Source organism: Arabidopsis thaliana, chromosome 3 (assembly GCF_000001735.4).
Source record: "Arabidopsis thaliana chromosome 3, partial sequence".
Lineage (NCBI taxonomy): Eukaryota > Viridiplantae > Streptophyta > Magnoliopsida > Brassicales > Brassicaceae > Arabidopsis > Arabidopsis thaliana.
This window is the reverse complement of record NC_003074.8, coordinates 17,391,119-17,413,817: the sequence shown is the minus strand read 5'-3', so window position 1 is coordinate 17,413,817 and position 22,699 is coordinate 17,391,119. Positions and strand designations below refer to the sequence as shown.

At 34.4% G+C, this 22,699-nt stretch overlaps 1 protein-coding gene, 1 long non-coding RNA gene, 1 other non-coding gene and 4 pseudogenes across 9 annotated transcripts; 4 read left to right on the top strand and 3 right to left on the bottom strand.

Annotated features, from left to right (window-relative positions):
* Positions 1-4: 4 nt before the first annotated feature.
* AT3G47270 lies at positions 5-4,026 on the bottom strand (annotated as a pseudogene; the record flags this gene model as incomplete). Its single annotated transcript has 10 exons — positions 5-52; positions 152-322; positions 396-514; positions 593-683; positions 764-910; positions 991-1,230; positions 1,501-1,620; positions 1,878-1,997; positions 2,631-3,074; positions 3,511-4,026.
* A 1,964-nt stretch (positions 4,027-5,990) lies between these two features.
* Positions 5,991-10,689, bottom strand: AT3G47260 (annotated as a pseudogene; the record flags this gene model as incomplete). Its single annotated transcript has 13 exons — positions 5,991-6,149; positions 6,252-6,379; positions 6,518-6,689; positions 7,169-7,250; positions 7,328-7,569; positions 7,652-7,714; positions 7,821-7,877; positions 7,968-8,075; positions 8,159-8,281; positions 8,381-8,416; positions 8,525-8,926; positions 8,993-9,540; positions 10,347-10,689.
* Positions 10,690-10,944: 255 nt separating this feature from the next.
* Positions 10,945-11,056, top strand: MIR2933b. Its single transcript, NR_141343.1, has one exon. It is a non-coding gene; the product is annotated as a microRNA ath-MIR2933b precursor (primary transcript).
* An 890-nt stretch (positions 11,057-11,946) lies between these two features.
* AT3G47250 (transmembrane protein, putative (DUF247)) lies at positions 11,947-14,061 on the top strand. Of its 3 annotated transcripts, none has more exons than NM_180331.3 (2): positions 11,947-12,128; positions 12,224-14,061. In NM_180331.3, exon 2 carries the CDS (start codon positions 12,252-12,254, stop codon positions 13,692-13,694), a length of 1,443 nt encoding a protein of 480 aa, NP_850662.1. In that variant the 5' UTR covers positions 11,947-12,128; positions 12,224-12,251; the 3' UTR covers positions 13,695-14,061. The 3 variants fall into 3 exon arrangements, with proteins under 3 accessions (NP_850662.1, NP_850661.1, NP_190309.1); NM_180330.3 differs by having other exon boundaries at positions 12,209-14,061; NM_114592.3 differs by having other exon boundaries at positions 12,122-13,941.
* A 784-nt stretch (positions 14,062-14,845) lies between these two features.
* AT3G07675 lies at positions 14,846-15,147 on the bottom strand. The gene has a single exon (NR_141342.1). It is a non-coding gene; the product is annotated as an other RNA (long non-coding RNA).
* Positions 15,148-18,829: 3,682 nt separating this feature from the next.
* On the top strand, positions 18,830-19,957 carry AT3G47240 (annotated as a pseudogene; the record flags this gene model as incomplete). The annotated part of the gene is made up of 5 exons: positions 18,830-18,894; positions 19,019-19,106; positions 19,245-19,458; positions 19,546-19,595; positions 19,655-19,957.
* A 161-nt stretch (positions 19,958-20,118) lies between these two features.
* Positions 20,119-21,719, top strand: AT3G47230 (annotated as a pseudogene; the record flags this gene model as incomplete). The annotated part of the gene is made up of 5 exons: positions 20,119-20,172; positions 20,449-20,699; positions 20,786-21,059; positions 21,370-21,542; positions 21,638-21,719.
* Between the last annotated feature and the right edge of the window lie 980 nt (positions 21,720-22,699).

Below are 22,699 nucleotides of genomic sequence, written 5' to 3'. Positions count from 1 at the left end.
CAGTCTAAAGAACTAAATCCATTTTTGCCTTAGTAGCTCTGTCCTTCTCTACCTGCAAATAAAATTCAACCTGTAAGTTATTTTTTGCATAACAATAATATTCAAGTTTTTAAAGATATATCGTTATACAAAAGAAGAGTTTAACACTAACCATTATTATCTTGCAGATTTGTTCAGCTAGGTATTTCACTTCTGGATGAGCTCGAGGCAGTTTGTTAGGATGAATGAGTAACGTTGCTTTCTTTAATGCTAATTTGTATTTCTTCTCGTTCCACATATCCCAAATTTTGACTTTTTGCCATTTACTGTCGGGCCAAAGAATCTGAAATGTAAAAATTTCAAAATGATTAAAATTAAAATCTTTTGCAGCAAAACAATGATGTAATTTAACTTACTTCTTCAAGTGACGATAGTAGATCTCTTATTAATTTGTTTTTCGCCCATTTTTTAACTTTTAGGTCAATTTCTTCCATTACTTCCTTACTCAACATGACCGGCGTCAAAGGAGTTTGAACTGATACAAAAACAAAAACAAAAATATTTAGAAGTTGTTTATCAAGGCAAATCATCTGTGAATGTAAAAAGAACTTACGACTGCTCTGTCCCTGGGTGATTTCTTCTTCTTGCGTAGAGAGTGGTGTTTGATTAACATCTTCATCATCTTTCTTGGTCTCTCTTGGAACCTGTAAACAAAAACATCAAAACAAATTTTTATTTTTTGACAATTTTATCATGTCTTTTTAAACAATTAAGGAATGCAGACCTCTGTTATTTCTTCTTTTTGAGGTTGTGATTCTTTCTCTGTGGGTGCAGTCCCATTATCTTCATCATCTAACAAAATTACATATGCTTCTTGATCTTCAGTCTCATCATGTTCATCATGTTCTTCTACGTTTTCTTCTTTTGGAACCTGTAAACCAAAACATCAAAACAAATTTTTATTTTTTGACAATTTTATCATGTCTTTTTAAACAATTAAGGAATGCAGACCTCTGTTGTTTCTTCTTTTTGAGGTTGTGATTCTTTCTCTGTGGGTGCAGTCCCATTATCTTCATCATCTGACAAAATTACATATGCTTTTTGATCTTCAGTCTCATCATGTTCATCATGTTCTTCTACGTTTTCTTCTTTTCCTTCTTCTCTTTCCATTTCTTCATCGCCTTGTTTGGGATTCTCTTGTTTTTCTGTTTCTTCAACATTGCAAGTAGAATGATGATCTCTGTATTCAACCTGTATAAATAATTACAAGTTCCCAAATACAAGCCAGGACACAGTTATTAGTCATGTAAATCACTTTAAAAAAGCTTTTAAAATCCGTTGTAAAATCTTATCGAACACTGCCTACCCTTTAAAAACGAATTTCAATCTTTTAAAACCCCATTAAGAAGTCTTTAAAACCCCTTATAAATACATATCTAACACTGCTTATCTTTTTAAAACGGCTAAAAATCTTTAAAACACGATTTATAAGCTTTTAAAATCCCTTGTAAAAACACATACCTTTTCTTCTTCCTCTTCTTTTCCTTCTTCCTCTTGCTTTTCTTCTTCCCCTTCCATTTCTTCATCGCCTTGTTTGGGGATTTCTTGTTTTTCTGTCCCTTCGTCGCCTCTGTATTCAACCTGTATATAAAATTACAAGTTTTATAACTACAAGTTACTCATGTAAATCACTTTTAAAAAGCTTTTAAAATCCGTTGTAAAATCTTATCGAACACTGCCTATCCTTTAAAAACGAATTTCAATCTTTTAAAACCCCATTAGGAAGTCTTTAAAATCCCTTGTAAAAACACATCTAACACTGCTTATCTTTTTAAAACGGCTAAAAATCTTTAAAACACGATTTATAAGCTTTTAAAATCCCTTGTAAAAACACATACCTTTTCTTCTTCCTCTTCTTTTCCTTCTTCCTTTTGCTTTTCTTCTTCCCCTTCCATTTCTTCATCGCCTTGTTTGGGGATTTCTTGTTTTTCTGTCCTTTCGTCGCCTCTGTATTCAACCTGTATATAAAATTACAAGTTTTATAACTACAAGTTACCATGTAAATCACTTTTAAAAAGCTTTTAAAATCCGTTGTAAAATCTTATCGAACACTGCCTATCCTTTAAAAACGAATTTCAATCTTTTAAAACCCCATTAAGAAGTCTTTAAAATCCCTTGTAAAAACACATCTAACACTGCTTATCTTTTTAAAACGGCTAAAAATCTTTAAAACACGATTTATAAGCTTTTAAAATCCCTTGTAAAAACACATACCTTTTCTAATTACTCTTCTTTTCCTTCTTCCTCTTGCTTTTCTTCTTCCCCTTCCATTTCTTCATCGCCTTGTTTGGGGATTTCTTGTTTTTCTGTCCCTTCGTCGCCTCTGTATTCAACCTGTATATAAAATTACAAGTTTTATAACTACAAGTTACTCATGTAAATCACTTTTAAAAAGCTTTTAAAATCCGTTGTAAAATCTTATCGAACACTGCCTATCCTTTAAAAACGAATTTCAATCTTTTAAAACCCCATTAAGAAGTCTTTAAAATCCCTTGTAAATACATATCTAACACTGCCTATCTTTTAAAAACGGCTAAAAATCTTTAAAACACGATCTATAAGCTTTTAAAATCCCTTGTAAAAACACATACCTTTTCTAATTCCTCTTCTTTTCCTTCTTCCTCTTGCTTTTCTTCTTCCTGCTCCTTTTTTTCGTCCTCTTCTTTTTGTTCTTCTCTAGTATAACTGGCAGGAACTCTTTGGATGCCTAAATAGCCCTCCAGCCTTCCAACTTTCTTCTTAAGAACCTCACAATTTTCATATACCAGTTTTACCTTCTCACCAAAGGACATTGATTTTCTTTTTCTGCTTTGATGCACAACTGTTTCAATTGCAGGTTTCAAGACATGATAAATTCTTCCTTGATGTCCTTGTTCCACTTGAATCCATCCCTGACACCAATCCTTCTTGCTCATTCTATATCCTTTGATCACAAGATCAAAAACATCCAACAGATCCTTGTCTTCAGGATTCTTCTGTGAAACCAAGTGCTCGTATTCATGATTATGAACACCAACTATTGGTGTCACTTCAACCTGTAAAAATAAATAAAATTCCAAACTGTGTAAAAATAATGCACAATTCTTAATTAACCTTTTAAAATTTCGTTGTAAATAGTTTAAATTGCTTTTAACCCTTTGTAAATCTTTAAAACTTGATTGTAAAAACTATTGTAAAACATACTCTTTATTTATAAACAGTGTTTAAAACATAAAAAAAGCCACAACTAAGAAAATGTACCTTGTCACCATCTGCTATCATTGTTATAGCTTTTGCACTTGGAGACGATGTTGATCTCCATTAGAGAATTAATGGAATATTTCCACTAGATGATTCATCTCTAGTGCCAAACTTTTCTCCCAACTTCTGAATCGATGATAATGCCCATATCTGAATTGATTGAACAAATCCAAATAGACCATATTGTTTCCTTAACAAATAGTCATTACCGATTCTCTTCTCTTCAGTTACCAAATATGAGTACACAATCTGCGCCCATGGATACTTACAGAACTTTTCGAAATCAGTAGGTCTCTTCAGATTCTCAATTGACAGCATGGTAGTCGGATTTCGAGCTAGCAATATGCCTTCCACTAGTAACGAACCCGCCAATCTCAGTCTCTCCTCTGGCTGCATTTTTTTGGAACGCTTTTCCAAAACATATGTAAGATCTAAAAAAGTCATTTCCTTGTTAATCCACACATCTTTTTTCTGCTTTCCCTTCAAAGTCTGATTATCTTTTATCCACCACTTTTCTTTCTTCTTTCTCTTCACATTTGGACTGCTTCCTGATGCATCATCCATTGGAAGTCCTGTTGTTATGATAAACTCTCTCAGGGAGAATCGCATAGGTTGATCAGCAAATACAAACCACAATTTGTCATTGTTGGTTAGTATTCTTCTCTGGAGTAAATGATGAACGATATGGCTTGAAAATGCCAAGTCCATTTCAGCGAATTCCACTATAGGACCCAAGAATGTGCCCATTAATGTGTTGAACTCTATCGGCTCTAAAGCTTTCCTGACAGTCGAGACAATTTTGAAGGATGAATGCTTTGATACCCTTGTAATATTATCTACTTCGCTGCCTGGTTGGAACAGTCTTTTAGGGAAGAAAAGTTTCTTTGTACTCATATTTCTCAAAACCTGATTTAATACATTAACACAGTCATTAAATTAACACAGTTTTTTTTAATGGTTTTAAAAACCATTTTTGTAAATCTATTATGCATTTGTTGTTTTCGAAACATAAACATAGTCATTACAAGTCGTTTAAAAAACTTTAAAAACCCTTGTAAAACCATTTTTTAAAGTCATTACAAGTCGTTTTAAGACTTTAAAAACCCTTGTAAAACACAGTCATTACCCCATAATCCTTTTTAAAGACCGTTTTGAAACCATTCCAAAGACAAAATTTTAATCCTTTTCAAAGAACACAACCGCTGAAAATAGAAACAAAAAACCCTTTTCCAAACCAACTCCAATCAACTGGTAACCCATAAATTAAGTGAGGATCTATAAATTAAAATACAAACCCAAACATCAATCTATTTACTGTTAAAGTTTCAAAACGAAAAAACTTTGAAATTGCTACAACAGAGAAGTTAATCGGCATTTGAAATCTTCTTTGAAGGTTTTTGAAACCCAAATATCAAACTTTAAAACATAAATCTGTCAAATTTATATAACAATTTTCAACACTCCTTCAAAATCCCAAATATCAATTTATTTTACTTGTTTCGTTTTCAACCGAAAAACCTAGAAATGCTAGAACAAAAAAGAGATTCGGCAAAAATCGAACAAACCCAAATGTTAAACTTCAGTTTCGTAAATTAGTTACCTTCAATTGCTTCCTTTTTGCTGGATAATCAGATTTTTTTCAGATTGTTGAAAGGAAGAAGACGAAGACGACAGTTTGTATTCTTTTTTTTTTTTTTTTGTTACTTTTTTGTTGTCTTTTCACGGTTCCCTTCCTTTTTTGTTTTTGGGTTATAGTGAATTTTTGGGCTTTAGTGTTTTTTGGGCTTTTAGTGTTTTTTTACTAAAACAGTTTCTTTTTTCTAAATAATAGGCCTAGGCCAAATTAGTAACAGATACAGTGTTTAACATTACTGTAACTTTTTTAACGGTTGATATTCTCTTTTAAAAACGGTTGTAAATCATTTTAAAAACGGTTGTAAATCAATTTAAAAACGGTTGTAAATCATTTTAAAAACGGTTGTAAATCTTTTCAAAGTGACTGACCCTAATTCGGTGAAGATGTCAGCAGCCAATCCCTGTTTAATTTGTTTTTAGGTTATACTGAATTTTAGGGCTTTAGTGTTTTTTGGGCTTTTAGTTTTTTTTAAACTAAAACAGTTTGTTTTTCTAAATAACAGGCCTAGGCCCAATTAGTAACAGATACAGTATTTAACATTACTGTAACTTTTTCAACGGTTGAAATTCTCATTTAAAAACGTTTGTAAATCATTTTAAAAACGGTTGTAAAGCTTTTCATAATAACAGTTACTGCAGCTTTTTCAACACTTTTAAAACGCTTTTAAAACAGCTTATAAATCGTTTGTAAATCTCTTTTAAAAACGATTGTAAATCTTTTTTAAAAACGATTGTAAATCATTTTAAAAACGATTGTAATTTTTTTTCATAATAACCGCAATTGCAGCTTTTTCAACACTATCAAATTCCTTATAAAGCAGCTTGTAAATCGTTTAAAAACCCTGTTTAAAAGCATGTTTAAAGTCTTTTTCCATTCAAATCAAAGCACCTGTTAACCCAAACAACCATTATACAGTAATTTTGTAAAACTGGAGTTGAACTAAATAAACTTCATAAATCTTGTTCCATACAGATGTTCATAAAATATTCAAATGACAAAGTTTTATGAAATAAGAAACAAAAGCTGATAAATCTATCTTATACTCCACTACTTTTTGATTAGAAGTCTACTACTTTTACAAAGTGACTGACCCTAATTCGGTGAAGATGTCAGCAGCCAATTTATTCCTAACGTTTTGAATTATGTTCCCTTCAAGGTTTGAATGGCTGGTATACATTGAGTAGCATTCCATAAACTTCAGCATATAGATACCAGACTCTTCATTTCTAGGAGCCTACAACCAAAAACCAAAAGAATTACTTAAGCAAAGAAGTTATAGAAGTCAGGACTTACGGAATATTCATTTCTAAGACTATGATATATTTAAAGAAGTTACCTGAGGAAAAGTGGTCAGGACTTTGATGCTAAATGGAGAGACATCCATGTCTTCTTTTTTGAGGATGTTCCGAACAATGTATGGCATAGCTATAGAGTAGGCAGCAACATATTTTTTCTTGACTTCTTCTGTTAAATAAGAAGCTGCACATTCCCATATACAAACTGTCTTCTGTTCCAAGTGGATGAGCAAGGCAACCCAGCATTTTCCTTTGATACAGAAATGAGCCAATATGCACTTGGTTTCTTCCTCTATTATCAGCTTACTGATTTCTTCAGACTGAAACTGAAATCCCTCTTTGTTATCCAAAAACTCCATGTATGACTCATCAATCACATTTAAGAAAGACGATCCAACAAATACAACTGATTTGTTTTTGAATAATTCTGGATTGCTTTCCTTCCTCGTTTTCATCAACTCCAAAGCTGCATCAACATGCTAAACACAACAAAAATAAAAATTATCATATTAGAAAACCCCTTTAAAAACGATTGTAAAAAATGTAAACCCTTTTTAAAATACCTTGTAAATCATTCTACGCCACATACTTATGCTTTTTAACGATTGTAAATCAAGTTAAATACTTTTAAAAGCTTTTAAAATCCCTTATAAATCATTCTATGCCACTAAGTTCTGCTTCTAAAACGATTGTTAATCAATTAAACCCTTTTTAATAGCTTTTAAAATTCCTTGTAAATCAATTCTTACCACTTTCTAATCCGTTAAAAACGATTGCAAGTCATGTAAATCCTTTTTAAAATACCTTGTAAATCATTCTTTACCACTTTCTAATCTTTTAAAATTGTTTATAAACCACGTAACCCTTTTTAAAATCACTTTTGTAAATAACTTAATGATGCTTTAAAAACTATATGTAATTCATGGGTTACCAATTTTACAAGGATTTTTAGACATACCGTTGCTGTGATTGCTTTCCCTGGCGTCTCTAGGGTTGTAAACCACTTTGTATCTACATTATTTCCCGCGATTGATAGTGGCCTACAACAACAAAACAGTCAACAATGATGCTTCTTCCATTATTAAAAAAAACTCACTATCTTACTAACAAAACTCACTTGTTTTTCCTTGACTTCTTCCATTCAGCCAATTTCTCAAGTCTTGTGGCATCAACTTTCGCAAATGGATGCAAAATTGGATGCTTCTTCTTCTCAGCTGTGAAAGGTGCTTGGGTATGAATGGAAGGAACCGTACCCCGCTTACTCTTTCTTTGCGGAGCGGGCTGAAAATCATCATTGTCGCCATCATTATCAGCGTTATCACCATCATTGCCAATAATTTTCCTTTTCTTACTTTGTGCCTATCAAAAATAATAAAAAAAATAGATGTTTAAAATACCTTGTAAACAAAATTTTCAAAATCATAATAAATTAGATACTAACCTCTTTCCTTGTTGGAATATCAACATCAGCACTATCAACTTGTTTCTGCCTCTTTCTCGGCATCTAGAATAGTAAAAAACACCAATTAAAAGTATTTTTAAAATCCCTTGTAAATATCATAACAAGACAATTGACAATTTTTAAAAACAGTACTGTTGCAAATACTAACCTGTTTTCTTGTTTTAAAATTATCCTCAGCATGAACACTTGGTTTAACTCTCTTGTTCTGAAGTTGCATGAAAGATAAACTTTTAAAGATTTGAAAAAAATATTATAAACACTTGGTTAGATAATACAAATTTTTTTAAATGCTAACCTCATTTCTTCCTCTGCTAACTCTCTTCTTATCCTTTTGAACATCCAGACTTTCTTCAGACAAAATATTGAAATTTAGTGTAGAGGATCGTGGAGTAGGAGACATATCCTTGAAAAGATAACAGAATGTAAAATTATAAAAAAGGATACTAATCATTTTTGTAAGACTTTTAGAGATATAAATTACTGTACTTTTGATGATTCTTCAACTAATTCATCACCAACATCACGTTGGATGTTTTCATCATCACCCGGATAGCTCCCATACTGTGTGTTTGGCTCTCGGATTGAATCTTCAAATGATTCATTGTCATTCTGTAACAAAATAAAAACAATAAGTCAATCAAAACACCCAACGTGATGGTAAAACATAATTAGTAGACTATAAAATAGCTTGTAAAGATTTTCAATTACCTCTGCTTTTCTTTCTAGTCCTCCTTCTTCTTCAGCCTGCGAAAAAAAAGAGTACATTGTAAAGGTTTACTACGTATTTAACCTTTAAAATACATTGTAAAACATTTCCTTTCAAATAGCTTTTAAAGAAACATTTACAATTACCTCTGGTTGTCTTTCTACTCCTTCATCTTCTTGTTTTCTTTCTTCATCTTCCTCAGATCTCTGATTATTCTTTTCCTCCATTCTAATGTCCAAAATCCTCTCAATCAGCTCGACTCTCTTGTTAAGATCTTCAAGGATTGTCAAAATCCTGTCAAGCTTCTCGCTATCAGATATTTTGTTATTGATTTTGTTTTGACCTACTTCTTCAAGGGCAACACAAACATCAACGCATCTTGTATTCCATTCAGTTTTCTTCAATCTGTAGCCCATCTTAACAAGTTCCAAAACCTGTTGGAATTCTACGTCGTCTGTGTGGAAATCAGGAACTAAAGACTTGAAGTCTTCTGGGTTTCCAATAATTGTATTCACCTCAATCTGCGAAGTTACAATAACATTACAAATCTTGAGAAAGCAGAACTTCAAATCTCAAAACCATTTAAAGAATTCTGTAAATAGACAAAAGCTTACCTCAGAAACATCATTTACAAGGTTTACGATCTTGAAAAACTCTGGAGTAGTAGTGCTTTTCCACTTCAATATCAATGGATATTCAGATTGGAATTCCTTATCTTTAACTCCATATGCTGCACCAAATGCTGGAACTGCGCTCAACACCCATATTGTTAGCGCTAGTCCAAATCCTCTCAAATCATATTTCTCTTTTGCCCAAGTTTTCTCGTCCATTCTCAGAATTGAATTTGATAGAACACTGAATGCTTCTTTACCCCACGGTTGGGCTGTGTACATCTCAAAATCAGAAGCATGCTGCAATCTTGGCAAAGGTATCTTCTCTTTTCCATATGGTGTCAAAAGAATTCCTTCAGTCAACACTACTGCAGCAAGACACAACTTTTCTTCATCTTCAACAGCAGGTTCACCTTCCTTAGGTTTTAAAAACAATCGATCTTCGAGATCACCAAGAGTATAGGATTCTTTATTAGCCCAAAAGTATGGTTCTTTTACAGGATCTTTCCCCTTTCGTCGAAGTTCCCTATGAACAGGTTCACATTGAATTCCTGTATGAACAAAAGACAGTGTAGAGACTATTATTACAGGTTTTATAGTAAATACTTTAAAAACGATTGTAAATCATGTTTAACACTTTTAAAAGCTTTTAAAAGCTTTTAAAATCCCTTATAAATCATTCAATGCCATTAACTTATGGTTTTAAAAACGATTGTAAACCATGCAGACACTTTTAAAATCCCTTGTAAATCATTATATGGCACTTACTTATGCTTTAAAAACGATTGTAAATCATGTTTAACCCTTCTAAAAGCTTTTAAAATCTCTTGTAAATCATTCTATTCAACTTACTTATGCTTAAAAAACGATTGCTAATCATGTTTAACCCTTAGAAAAGGTTTTAAAATCCCTTGTAAATATTCTATGCCACTTACTTATGTTTTTAAAATCGATTGTAAACTATGCAAACACTTCTAAAATCCCTTGTAAATCGTTTTAAGACACTTACTTATGCTTTTAAAATCCCTTGTAAACGTGTTTAACACTTCTTTAAGCTTTTAAAATCCCTTGTAAATTATTCTATGCTAGTTACTTATGCCTAAAAACGGTTGTAAACCATGCATACCCTTTTTAAAATCCCTTGTAAATCATTATCTGCCACTAACTTATGCTTCTTAAACGATTGTTAATGAAGTAAACCCCTTTTAAAAGCTTTTAAAATCCCTTGTAAATTATCTATGACACTTACTTATGTTTTAAAAACGATTGTAAACTACGCAAACAGTTATGCAAATGCCTTGTAAATCATTCTACGACAGTTAATTAAGCTTTAAAAACGATTGTAAAACTTTATTACCTGTTGTGAGATAGAACTCTCTCAAGGAGAAACGGATAGGTTGAGAATCAACTCTAAACCAAAGAGTTGATCCTTTTGTTTTCACTCTCTGCTGCATGAGATAGTGAAAGATTTTTCCAGAAAATCTGATTCCCTTCTTAGCCTTCATTTTTGGTCCCAATTCAACTAGAGGACCAAGAAACGAACTTCTAATCTTCTGAAATAAACACTCGCCTAAAGCTTCCTCTACTTTACTAACTAAATTCCAATCCGAGTATTGTTGAACGGTTCCCAGTGCAATAGATTCCTCACCTTCTCTGTAGATTTGTTCAGGCAATGTAAGGATTTCACTCTCTGAATCCATCTGCAAAACATGTTATGAAACAGCGTCAGATCTACTATAAAATTGACTATAAAATCGACTATAAAATCGATTATAAAATCGATTATAAAAACGGTTACCGTCGGATCTATCGATATCTCTGGGGATTGTTTGCGTCGTAGAGAAATGATCTGAATCCTTCAGCGAAGAACAGGTTTATCGGAGAGGAAATTTGTCGGCGATTTTGGGGTTTCTCAGAAAAAAAATTCGTCGGCGATTTTGAGTGAAATCGGAGAGGAAATTCGTTGGCGATTTTGAGTGAAATCGGAGAGGGAATTCGTCGGTGATTTTGAGTGAAATCGGAGAGGAAATTCGCCGGCGATTTTGAGTGAAATCGGAGAGGAAAATCAAAGAGGAAAACGAAGAAGTTTGTGCCAAAATGAAGAAGAGGAAAATCGGAGAGGAAACCAACGTGAAACCTAATCATTCAGAGGGTAAGACAGTCATTTGGCATATTAGAAGAGGTAGTTTTAAAAATGGCCTTCAGAAAAAGACACTTTTACAAAAGGTTATTAGAATAAGTGTAGTTTTGCAAATCTCCCTTGTTTTTTTTTTGACATCTATATATACATTTTTGCAGTTATTTTGTGAAATAAATCCTGTAGTTGGGACTTATTTACAATGACTGCCACTGAATTTTAATGTTTGTTTTTGATAATTAAAAAAAACATCTTCGAAATAAATATTTGACATTTAACAATCTTCCCTAAATCTCTCCACATTAGTTATTAAAATAAAACTTCCAAAATATTTACTATCATTTAATTACTTCAAAATTATCATTTTTGATATTGATTTTCTCCATGACTATAACAATTCGATTATAATCATCAAACCGCAGAGATATTTGATAACGTTTAATTACTACAAAATTACAAAATATTTAGACAATAATTCATAAACATATCATAAATAAGATTAACATTAATAAAATAAATGATTTTTTTACGGGACGGGTGGGCGGGACGGGTTTGGCAGGATGTTACTTAATAACAGTTGTAAACTACAAAATAAAAATATTTTATAGATAGATACAATTTGCAAACTTTTATGTATATTAACTTTAAAAAATAAATTGTTTCCGCGGTGTACCGCGGGTTAAAATCTAGTTGTTTTCTTCTTTGACAGCAACATTAGTGTATTGTGTTGGTTTACATATTTTGACAATTCTACCAAAAATGCGTCTTCTCTGGCGTGAATGGATTTGATCCCCACTTGAATGGACCAGTGGTGGGCCGACGAGACTGACTAGTCGCTTACAAATTATAATTACCTTCCTCGCAAGAGTCAAGAATAAAACAAAAACAAAAGACTTCTGAAAAAGAAAAAAGCAAAAAAAACGTAAACAAAAGACTTAAAGATACTACAGCAGGAATGAAGATAAGAGCGCAGAACGCACGGTACAACTACTCCCGCCCTTGGTAAGATTTCATCAACGGTTCTCCAACCAAACTCTTTTATTGAATTTGAATTGAATTTGAAATTTGATAATCAAATATAGATGATCTGAATCCAGGAAAACAGGATCCAAGTGGGGTTGAATTATGGAGGATGAGACGAGATCAACGTCATCACTTTCCGATATAGCTATTAGTATTATCGACGAAGGTCCTCTTTCTCCATTACGACAACGTAGTGAAAGAAGTGTTGTATCTCATATCAAACGCAACTTACAGTCATCGGGGAAACCACTGATTCTTTTGGAATCAGCTGGTAAGGCGTCCTGCTGCATCTTCAGAATCCCTGATAGCCTCGCAGAGGTGAATCCTAAAGCCTATAAGCCCAAAGTTGTTTCCATTGGTCCTTATCATTACGGAGAAAATCACCTCCAAATGATTCAGCAGCACAAGTTTCGGTTTCTGGAGCTTTTCGTAGACAGGGCAACAAAGAAAGGAATGGACGAAAACGTCTTGTATGCGGCAGTAGGTGCTTTGCAACACAAGATAAGAGCTTCTTATTCTGAGGAACTTAGGATAGAAAAATCAGAACTGGTGTCTATGATGATTTTGGATGGGTGCTTCATTCTCATGTTGTTACTTATCGTGTCAAGAAAGATAGATTTGGATATGAATAAGGATCCAATCTTCACGATCCCCTGGATTTTGGCATCTATTCAGAGTGATCTTCTCCTCTTGGAAAATCAGGTCCCTTTCTTTGTTCTTCGAACTATATTTGATAAATCAGGAATAGGGTCACCTGGTGATCTAAACAGGATGGCGTTTAGCTTCTTCAACCTCTCAATAGATAAACCAGATACATATTGGGCGAAACACAGAGACCGCGGGGCTAAACATCTTCTTGACCTCAACCGTAAGACCTTCATACCTAGCATGAGATCTATGGGTGAATCAGAAACAACACCATCCTCGAAATTTCAACACTCTAAGGGTAAATCCGGAGAAGTATCATCGTCAGAGTCTACATTTCCGTTGATACTGTCGGCCAAAAGACTTCGCCTCCAAGGGATAAAGTTCAGGTTAAGGAGTGATGCTGAATCAATATTAGATATAAAATTAAAGAAGAACAAGCTTCAGATACCACTGTTAAGATTGGATGGTTTCATCAGCTCAATCTTCCTCAACTGTGTTGCCTTTGAACAGTTTTACACAGAGAGTACCAACGACATAACAAGCTACGTGGTTTTCATGGGATGTCTTCTAAACGATCAGGAAGATGCTACTTTCTTGAACAACGACAAGCGGATCATAGAGAACTACTTTGGCAACGAGAATGAGGTATCACAGTTTTTCAAAACTATATGTAAAGATGTTGTATTTGACACACGTAGAAGTTACTTACGGAATGTGTTTGAGGGAGTTAACGAGTACACCTCCAAAACGTACAATGGAGTATGGGCTGGCTTTAGGCACACGCACTTTGAGTCACCATGGACTGCTCTGTCATCCTTTGCTGTTGTTTTCGTTATTCTTCTTACCATGACGCAAGCCGCTTATGCGATTCGTTCCTACTATCACGATACAGAGTGAGATGGAAACTCAGCTTCTCCATAGGGGCTTCCTTCGGGAAAATCACGTGAACTACTTGTTCTGTTTTATCCGCTACAAATGTCATTCGCGCTTTAATTAGACCCGCACATACGTGCAGGATTTCATATTTTTAAAAATATGGTGTATTAAATTTATATTCAATTTAGTTTTTTCTAAAGTAGTATTTAATTTATTTATTTTTTTGGTTTGTAGTGAATGAGATATATCATAATAGTATAGATATTAGAAAATTAATTGTTATATTATGTGTTTAACATAAACAATGGTGCAAAAAAAATTCAGTTTGATTAGTTATAAAATTTGAATAGATTTAATGTTTTATTTACACCATTTTACAGTTGTAAAGTTAAGGCCTATAATAGAAATTTTGTTATTCTTAGATATTTGATTTTAAGATGTGCAACATTTTTTTTTAGTAATGCAACATTATTGTTTACAAACTTATATTTGGTAATGGATAAAAAACATTCTAAAATTTTAATCTACTGACTACTGGCCAATAACTGAATTAGATATAAACTTTGTTTAGGCTGAAATACATACAGACCCAATTTGCAAGATTCTTTAACACATTTTCTCTATTCGATTTTATTTTGTATTAAGTATATTACTGATTCTTTTTTGGACAGCTAATTGTGTTTAGAACAATTCTTGTCTTATTGCAAATATTTTTTTTAAAACCCATGTTTGGCTAAAAATATATTCATAAAATCAGCAAAATCTTTGGTATCATATATGCACTCTCCAAATTTAAGTTTCTTGCCAAAACAATTTAGTATATTACTAAAGGATTGACATTCCAAATTTTCAATGGATTAATTATATCGATGTGCCTCATTTGGAAATTTACTAATGAAAACAAATCGGAGAGAATTGACAGGTAAACCACAAAACATAGTAAATCACACTGAAATGAATTATGAGCTTTAGTTTAGACTTAGACCATGCATTTAAGATTATTTAGTAATATTATGTAACGTTTGATCTTAGTCCTAATATGACACTTAAACATCGTCCACGCTAATTGTAGATACTTTGTTTTTCGGTGCATTGATATTTGTTTGACAAAATTGTACATAACGACGCACCATGAAAAAATGAAATATGATACCAATCGAAAGTATAAAATAGAACACTTTAATACTTTGTGACACATAGAAAAATGAATAAATGAGTGAATTAGAAAAACAAAACTGAAAGGAAGCAACTTTCTTTTTATTCTCTCTCCAACTTCACCCTCATCAAGTCATCGTTTTCGTTTCTCTTTCACAGAATGCTCATCAGACATTATCTCTTATTTATTTTCTTGATGTGGTTTCTCTTCTAATCTCCGATGAAGAGAGACGCCAAAATCAAAGACCAAGAACGAAGGATTTATAAGATATAGTAAGAGATGAAAACCTTTTCTTCATCTATGGATGCTATGACCAAGAAGAAAGCTGTTGATGTGCCTTTTTTTGTTGGTTGGTGTGTGTTTTTTAGTTATTTTTACCCCATGTAAGTGTAAAATTTTCCATAATTCTACACTCTCAGATCTGATGAATCTTTAAAGCTTGTTCACTTGATGTTTCTTAATATTAGCATGAATCAAAATATTAGCATGAATCAAAGCACCCTATATAGAAAAGAATAAAGTCGTATTAATAATAGGATCTGTTAATGATTATTGTAAGACTGTAAAGAGTAAAAGATCTAGTGAAAATCGAATCTATACATACAAATGTAAACGCCATAATCATCTCCATTGTTGCCAAGATTTGCAGCCATTTTATTATAAGGAGTACCAATAGCAATTTTTCGTGGTGAAAATTTTTGTGTGTATCTTCAATGGAATTATGCATCTATATTTATAGTTAAAATGGTCGGCTAGATTGTTTTAGGGTTTAGAAAATTAACACCAAAGAGAAGATTTTTGAATTAGGATTAATATGGAATATGCTTGATTTGTTCCAGTATGAATATAATTGATTTTTTTTTTTGAAATATAAAAAGATAAGTTTTCCATAATCATCGGAATATATGGGATTAGTTTGGTGTAGGATAAATTTTGAATTATGCTTTTTCTAATTCAAATTTATAGCTTTGTTTGTTATAGAAATACATTAACTGAAAATTGAATATAAGGAATATAAGGAGAGAAGTTATGTTTTAATCAACGGAAAATATGGAATTAGGTTGGTATATAAATATCCGTTTTGTCATATTGTTATAGAATATTTGTTTGTTATGGAAATATTTTTTAATGTAACTGAACCAAATCTGTAATAAGTTTTAATCAGTGCAGATATCAAGCTTAAATTCAAATGCATCATAAATGCCCTAATTGGTTAAGCCCAATAAGCCCAATTGGGTTATTACGCAACCAAAATTAAATGATTCGTAACATCCGCGTGCTATCCAGTCTAGACCCGATCTATATACCGAGGATCCGCGCGTTTTGTAATACTAAATGTTCATTTTACCCTTCTACGAAACCATTCATTTATTCTTAGAATTCAAAAATTCTAATGGCATTCTTTGTAATATGTTTAGTTTTCAATGATTCCCAATTAATAGTATAGATGTTTTATTATATATTTGTTCCATATGTTTTATTTGTATTTTCATGGGATATATTCCTAAAAAACATTCATTTTTGTTGTTTGTATTATTGTCACTAGGAAACTCACGCAATGCGTGGGCTTAATAATTTGTTTTTGAAATATAAATTGTAAATTACATATGTATTTGTTTAAAACCTTTTGATGGTGAAATAAAATATCAAAGAGAAGCATTTAATGAAATGACTTCTAAACAACATAAATCCTACTATATTATTTGGGAAGTACATTTTAAATGTAACCTTATATTTTGTAAGTAATTACATAGGTATGCCATTAAAATTAAAATTTTAAAGAGTAAATTAATTCATCTCTTTAAAAATTAAAAAGTCAAAAACTAATTTAATTAATTAAATTAAATTAAAAAACGAAATACATTATTAATTTCCAAAAAAGTAACCAATTAAAATCAACAAATTAGATTTGATATCTAAATTATCATATTAATTTTTATTAATTATTATAGTTCACTTCTCATATTTATATGAGTAACCCATTCGAGTTCGGGTAGAACCCGTTCGGGTTTGGGATTAATGGGTATATGATTTACTACCCAATAGAATAATTCTAAATATTTGGTTCTGGTTCGGGTCGGGTCCATTTGGGTTTGGATCAGTTTGGATAAAAAGTTTTAGGCCCTAAAAATTCCTAAAAAAATAGAAACGGGTATTTTGTATGTAGATAGCGGGTCTCCAAACAAAAAAAACTTTTAAATTTGTTAAGTTTTAATAAATTTAATTATATTTGAATATATTTTACTAAATTTTGACAAACATAATAAATAATTTTTGAATAGTTTAGTTGTTTTGGATATTTAGGTCCAAAATTAATTAATTGACATATTTAGATTTATAATTATAATCTTAGATAATTAGATTATATTACGATTAAAGATAATTAATATTTTGGATATTAAATTAATGTTTGGGTTTTTGAATACCCTTTTTGCGTAACGGGTAATTTTTGGACCAATCGGATATCCACGGGTATTAAAACTCTACCCAGTAAGGAAATTTCCTAAAATTCTAACTCGCCCTAACCCGGTTTTTTTGTTCGGATATTGGATTGGTTATCGGGTCCGTTTTTTCGTGAGCCCTATCAAAGATAATCTTATGTAGGACTCAATTAGGTTCACAAATATAACCAAAATACTATACAAATATAATCTAATATAGGGCCCAATTAGGTTCACAAATATAACCAAAATACTATACACAGACTAATTTTAAGTTAGGCCAAAAATTAGATCCTCTAATACAAAGGAAACATGTTTCTTACCAAAACAATTTGTATACAAATTTTACATATTTACTTAAAACTACATATGTTGTATTTATTATAAAAATAACATTTTTAAACAAAGTCAATCCAATGCAATATTATATCCAAATAGTAAAAACATTGAAAAATATTATAGTATCACTTTTATATTATACTATTTCTTATGTAATTCAAATAAAGTATACAATTTAATTTATACAAAATATTAATGCCCGTGCTGTATAGCACGGGTTATGATCTAGTTAGTGAGATTTAAATTGGGATTTATACATATATATTCTCATTTTTAAACCATGAATATACACACATAGTGGAGTCATCACTAGTATATATCTATTTATCGAGAATTTTCGGCGATTATCTAAAAAAATTGGTTGATGGAAAGCTTTACCTTAGGTGGCTATTAGACCTCACATAAGATAAATGACAATCCAAAGTCTTGAAAAGTCACTAAAATAACAAAAATGTTTTTACGATGTGTTAGTTTTAGTACAAAGAGTTTTTTTTAACCGAGCTTCGGGTGAAACTTTGTCTCGCCATTTCTCTTTATATGTAGACATGATGAAGCCTTCTAATTCGTATATTGAACAACCTCTAGAGAAAAAAATAAATTATTATTGATGATCTGCAAACTTAAGTCCAAACAAATGCATGTGTGCCATACATATAATCTATGCATAAATTACGCAACATAATCACATGCAGGGGCGGACCTACGTTGGTCTTGAGTTGGGCATGTGATGGTTGGATACATGCATTGACTATCTTAGTAACGTTTCATTTGGTATATAAATATAATATGATGGTTGGATATATGCATCGATTATCTCCAATGTTCAACTTTATTTTTTTTTCTGTGCTACAGAAAATATTGTTGATTTTGCTTTATTTCATGTCTGTAAAATAGATTTTCTTCTAAAATAGAAAAAATATAGAATAGTTTTCTTTTTTACTCTATATATAGAGTAATTTCTAGATTTTGTCTCTATTTTTGAAGTAACTCTATTTTAAAGACATACAATGGAGAAAAATAACCTATTTTTACTATAAAATAAAGGAAAAAATAGAGTTGTGCAATGAAGATACTTGTAACGTCCGTGTCCCGAGTTAGGGAGTAAGCAAGATCTTACACACGCCGAATTCGAGGACGAATTCAGTTTAAGGGGGTAGACTTGTAACGACCGCGTCCCGCGTTCATAAAGAGGCCAGGTTGTTTTAGGAAAAAACTAGACCATGGTCAAGAAATGGACTAAAATACTTAGTCGGAAGAACGAGAAAGTTCAAGCTGAACCAGCTAGGTGAGCTGGACAAACTAGGATGAACTAGCTAGCTAAGCTAGGTGAGCTAAACCAGATGGAAGACTAGCTAGCTCAGCTAGGTGAGCTGACCAACAGCTCGACTGAGCTCGGTGAGCTGATCGAGTACTGACCCAGTTGGGTGGTCCGGTCATCTGACACTCGAGCTAGTTGACTGTGGTAGCTCACGGGTGAAGAGGTGTCTCGGCCAAAAGGTGTAAGGTCGAGCGGGTACCAACGAACAGTTGCATCACCAAAGGATACAAAGAACGGATGTGACCTTTCGGAAGGATGCAAGGAACGGATGTGACCTTTCGGAAGGATGCCAGGAAGGGATGTGATGCTTCGGGAAGCATCCATTCGCCCCCTATATAAGGGAGGACGCCCAAGGCCTTTGGAATCATCTCACAACATTCAAAACACCACAAAACATTCTTAAAAGAGTCCCAACACATCCTGAAGTTGTTGGTCGGAAAGGGGTGCGGCTCGGCGAGTATAACTCGACCGAACTGATGCGCATACTACCTCCCGGTCCAACGGTTCGATGGAGTGTAGAGGATGGAGAGGGTAGACCGTTCGTCTTAGAGACGAATCAGATCTGGTAGACCGATCGTCGGATCGGATCGGATCGGCCAGACGGATTGGATCGCACAGACCAATCGTCGGACGGATCGGATGGGACAGGCCGATCGTCAGACGGAAGGGTCAGATAGACTGATCGTCGGATGGGATGGATCGAGAAAAGTGTTCGAGGAAGCACAAGGATAAGTGCATCCGGACACACCCAAGGGTCGCCCATGGATGCAATCTTACCGGTAAAGGGAGAAAGCACCAAGAATGGGTAAGGAACGTGATTCACCATATGGGATCAATATCGCGGCTGCCTTCATGTATCTATCTCCTTAGCCATGGTGAAACCGATCGGAGATCGGTAAGACCAAAGGGTGACTCGACGGATAACCAACGGGAAAGTCCACGGTGGGAACCGATGGACAAAACGGATGTTGGACCCGTGAGCAAACCTAACGCCGACGGAGGAAGGATTTCATGGGCTAGCCTACGATGATCCGATGGATGAATCCACGGACCCTTGGGTGTGATAAGGATATCGTTCGGACCGCATGGATGGATCATTAAGCCGAAAGCTTTATCGACCACCATGGACCGGACGGGTAAACGGTTAGTAAACCGTGGGCGGTCGTAGTGTTAAACGACCGGATCGGAAACATGGATAGTTCGATAAGCCGAGCGCTCAATCGTTCACCATGTAGCCGGAGGGACGTACGTCTGGAGAACGGATGGACCAATGAGCCAATAGTTTAATTCGGCCATCGTGAAACAAGGGAATCGTACGATCCCCAATCTCTATCGTTGTACTTAGATCAGTGGGGTTGGTTGGTTATATGGCTAAGTAACGATATAGATTGGTCCATCAATACACGATCGGATTAGAATCGTTAAACAAATGGAATAAGGCGACAAATGGGCTAAGGAGTCAAATCCGCATATTGGCCAAGGTATGTAACGATCTAACTTATTAGTTAAGGTACACGTTAGGGAATTGACCGTCTGGCCGATCCGATCCGTCCGACGATCGGTCTGGCCGATCCGATCCGTCCGACGATCGGTCTGGCCGATCCGATCCGACGATCGGTCTACCAGATCCGATTCGTCTCTAAGACGAACGGTCTACCCTCTCCATCCTCTACACTCCATCGAACCGTTGGACCGGGAGGTAGTATGCGCATCAGTTCGGTCGAGTTATACTCGCCGAGCCGCACCCCCTTTCCGACCAACAACTTCAGGATGTGTTGGGACTCTTTTAAGAATGTTTTGTGGTGTTTTGAATGTTGTGAGATGATTCCAAAGGCCTTGGGCGTCCTCCCTTATATAGGGGGCGAATGGATGCTTCTCAAAGCATCACATCCCTTCTTGGCACCCTTCCGAAAGGTCACATCCGTTCCTTGCATTCTTTCGAAAGGTCACATCCGTTCCTTGTATCCTTTGGTGATGCAACCGTTCGTTGGTACCCGCTCGACCTTACACCTTTTGGCCGAGACATCTCTTCACCCGTGAGCTACCACAGTCAACCAACTCGAGTGTCAGATGACCGGACCAACCAGCTGGGTCAGTACTTGATCAGCTCACCGAGCTCAGTCGAGCTGTTGGTCAGCTCACCTAGCTGAGTTAGCTAGTCTTCCAGCTGGTTTAGCTCACCTAGCTTAGCTAGCTAGTTCATCCTAGTTTGTCCAGCTCACCTAGCTGGTTCAGGTTGAACTTTCTCGTTCTTCCGACTAAGTATTTTAGTCCATTTCTTGACCATGGTCTAGTTTTCTCCTAAAACAACCTGGCCTCTTTATGAACGCGGGACGCGGTCGTTACAATACTCTTACCCTTTATTAACAAAATTAAGAGAGAGAACAGAAACATCGAGTCCAGAGCCGTATCTACCAGAGTTTCGCCTTTTCATTTAATGAGCGAACCAACCGACTAGAAACATCCATTGAACTGGGTCTAGATCGGATCGAAGATAAGGATATCCCGATTATCGATATGGAGCATCTGGACATGGAGAAACTGAGAGAAGCATACAAAGACTGGGGGATCTCCCATTTGACTGGGATACCGTTAATTAACGTTGATGTACTCAGGTGAAAGAGATAAACTAAGTTAACTTTTTTGCAACTTGTGCAACGTGTATTAAAGGGAATAGCTGAGAAAAAATTTGGATTTAAATGTTCTTAAGTAGAATTGAAAATGGTGAGTTTCTGGTTTTGAACCAGTCCCCTTTTCGTATTGTCGATCTCCCGTACGTCGATTGGTGGTGAGCTGGTTTCGGACTTGCTTATCTATCCAACCTATCAGTTGTGTTGGGGAATTCGGTGTTTCTCCGTGACGTCGTCAATTTCTCTCTCTCCAAACTATGTGTACCGTAGCTTGGACTACATACCGGATTAGGAAACCATCCACTCGGTAGAAAGATTTATCGGAGACGTGAGCCAAAATTTGTGACCATTCCATCGTGTATCTGGACTTCATTAACTTCTTAGCTACCGCAGCCCATATTATCGAGACATAATTGCATGAAAAGAACAAATGATCCCGAGTTTCCATAGTGTTCGTACATAACACACAGTGCCTTGAGGCTCTTCTGTTCCATATAAAACATATGCTCCCCGGTTGATAGTCTATCTTGCACCGCAAGCCAAATACAAAACGAATACTTAGGTTTGCCATGATTGAACCAGACGCCAGGGAACTGTGGGAGAGAGAGCTCTGATGTGGTTCCACGTATTCTTGGTAGAGAACGTTGCTTTGTACGCATTATTTTTTACCTTTCCACATGGCTATGTCATCAGCCTCCTTTTGGTTCTCCTTTTCAATTTCATTGAAATGAGCTAGACGATGTCTTCTTAGTCGTCTTCCTGTCTAAGCCTTTTCCAACGTTGACTCTTTACTTATCCTCTTGCTTCTCTCTCTCATCTTCTTGCACTTTCTTGTTCTTATCCCAAGCTTTGAGTCTTTCAGGTACGACATCATTTTATTGGATCATTACTCTTACTTCATTGGTGGTTTTTGTTGGTCTAAAGAATTTAATTATATCAATATTCTAGTTTGCATTGACAATGCAAAATCTTATAGCTTAAAGTTTATTTAATCTACATTTCTCCGATTAAAGATCGCCGGTGACTATTTTTAAACTCTGATGAATGATAAGACCGAGGTAAAGTCACGAGTTTTACGTATAATCTAGGAAAATGGAAAACAATGTGACATAAAACGAGAAAGTCACTAGATGATGAAAACT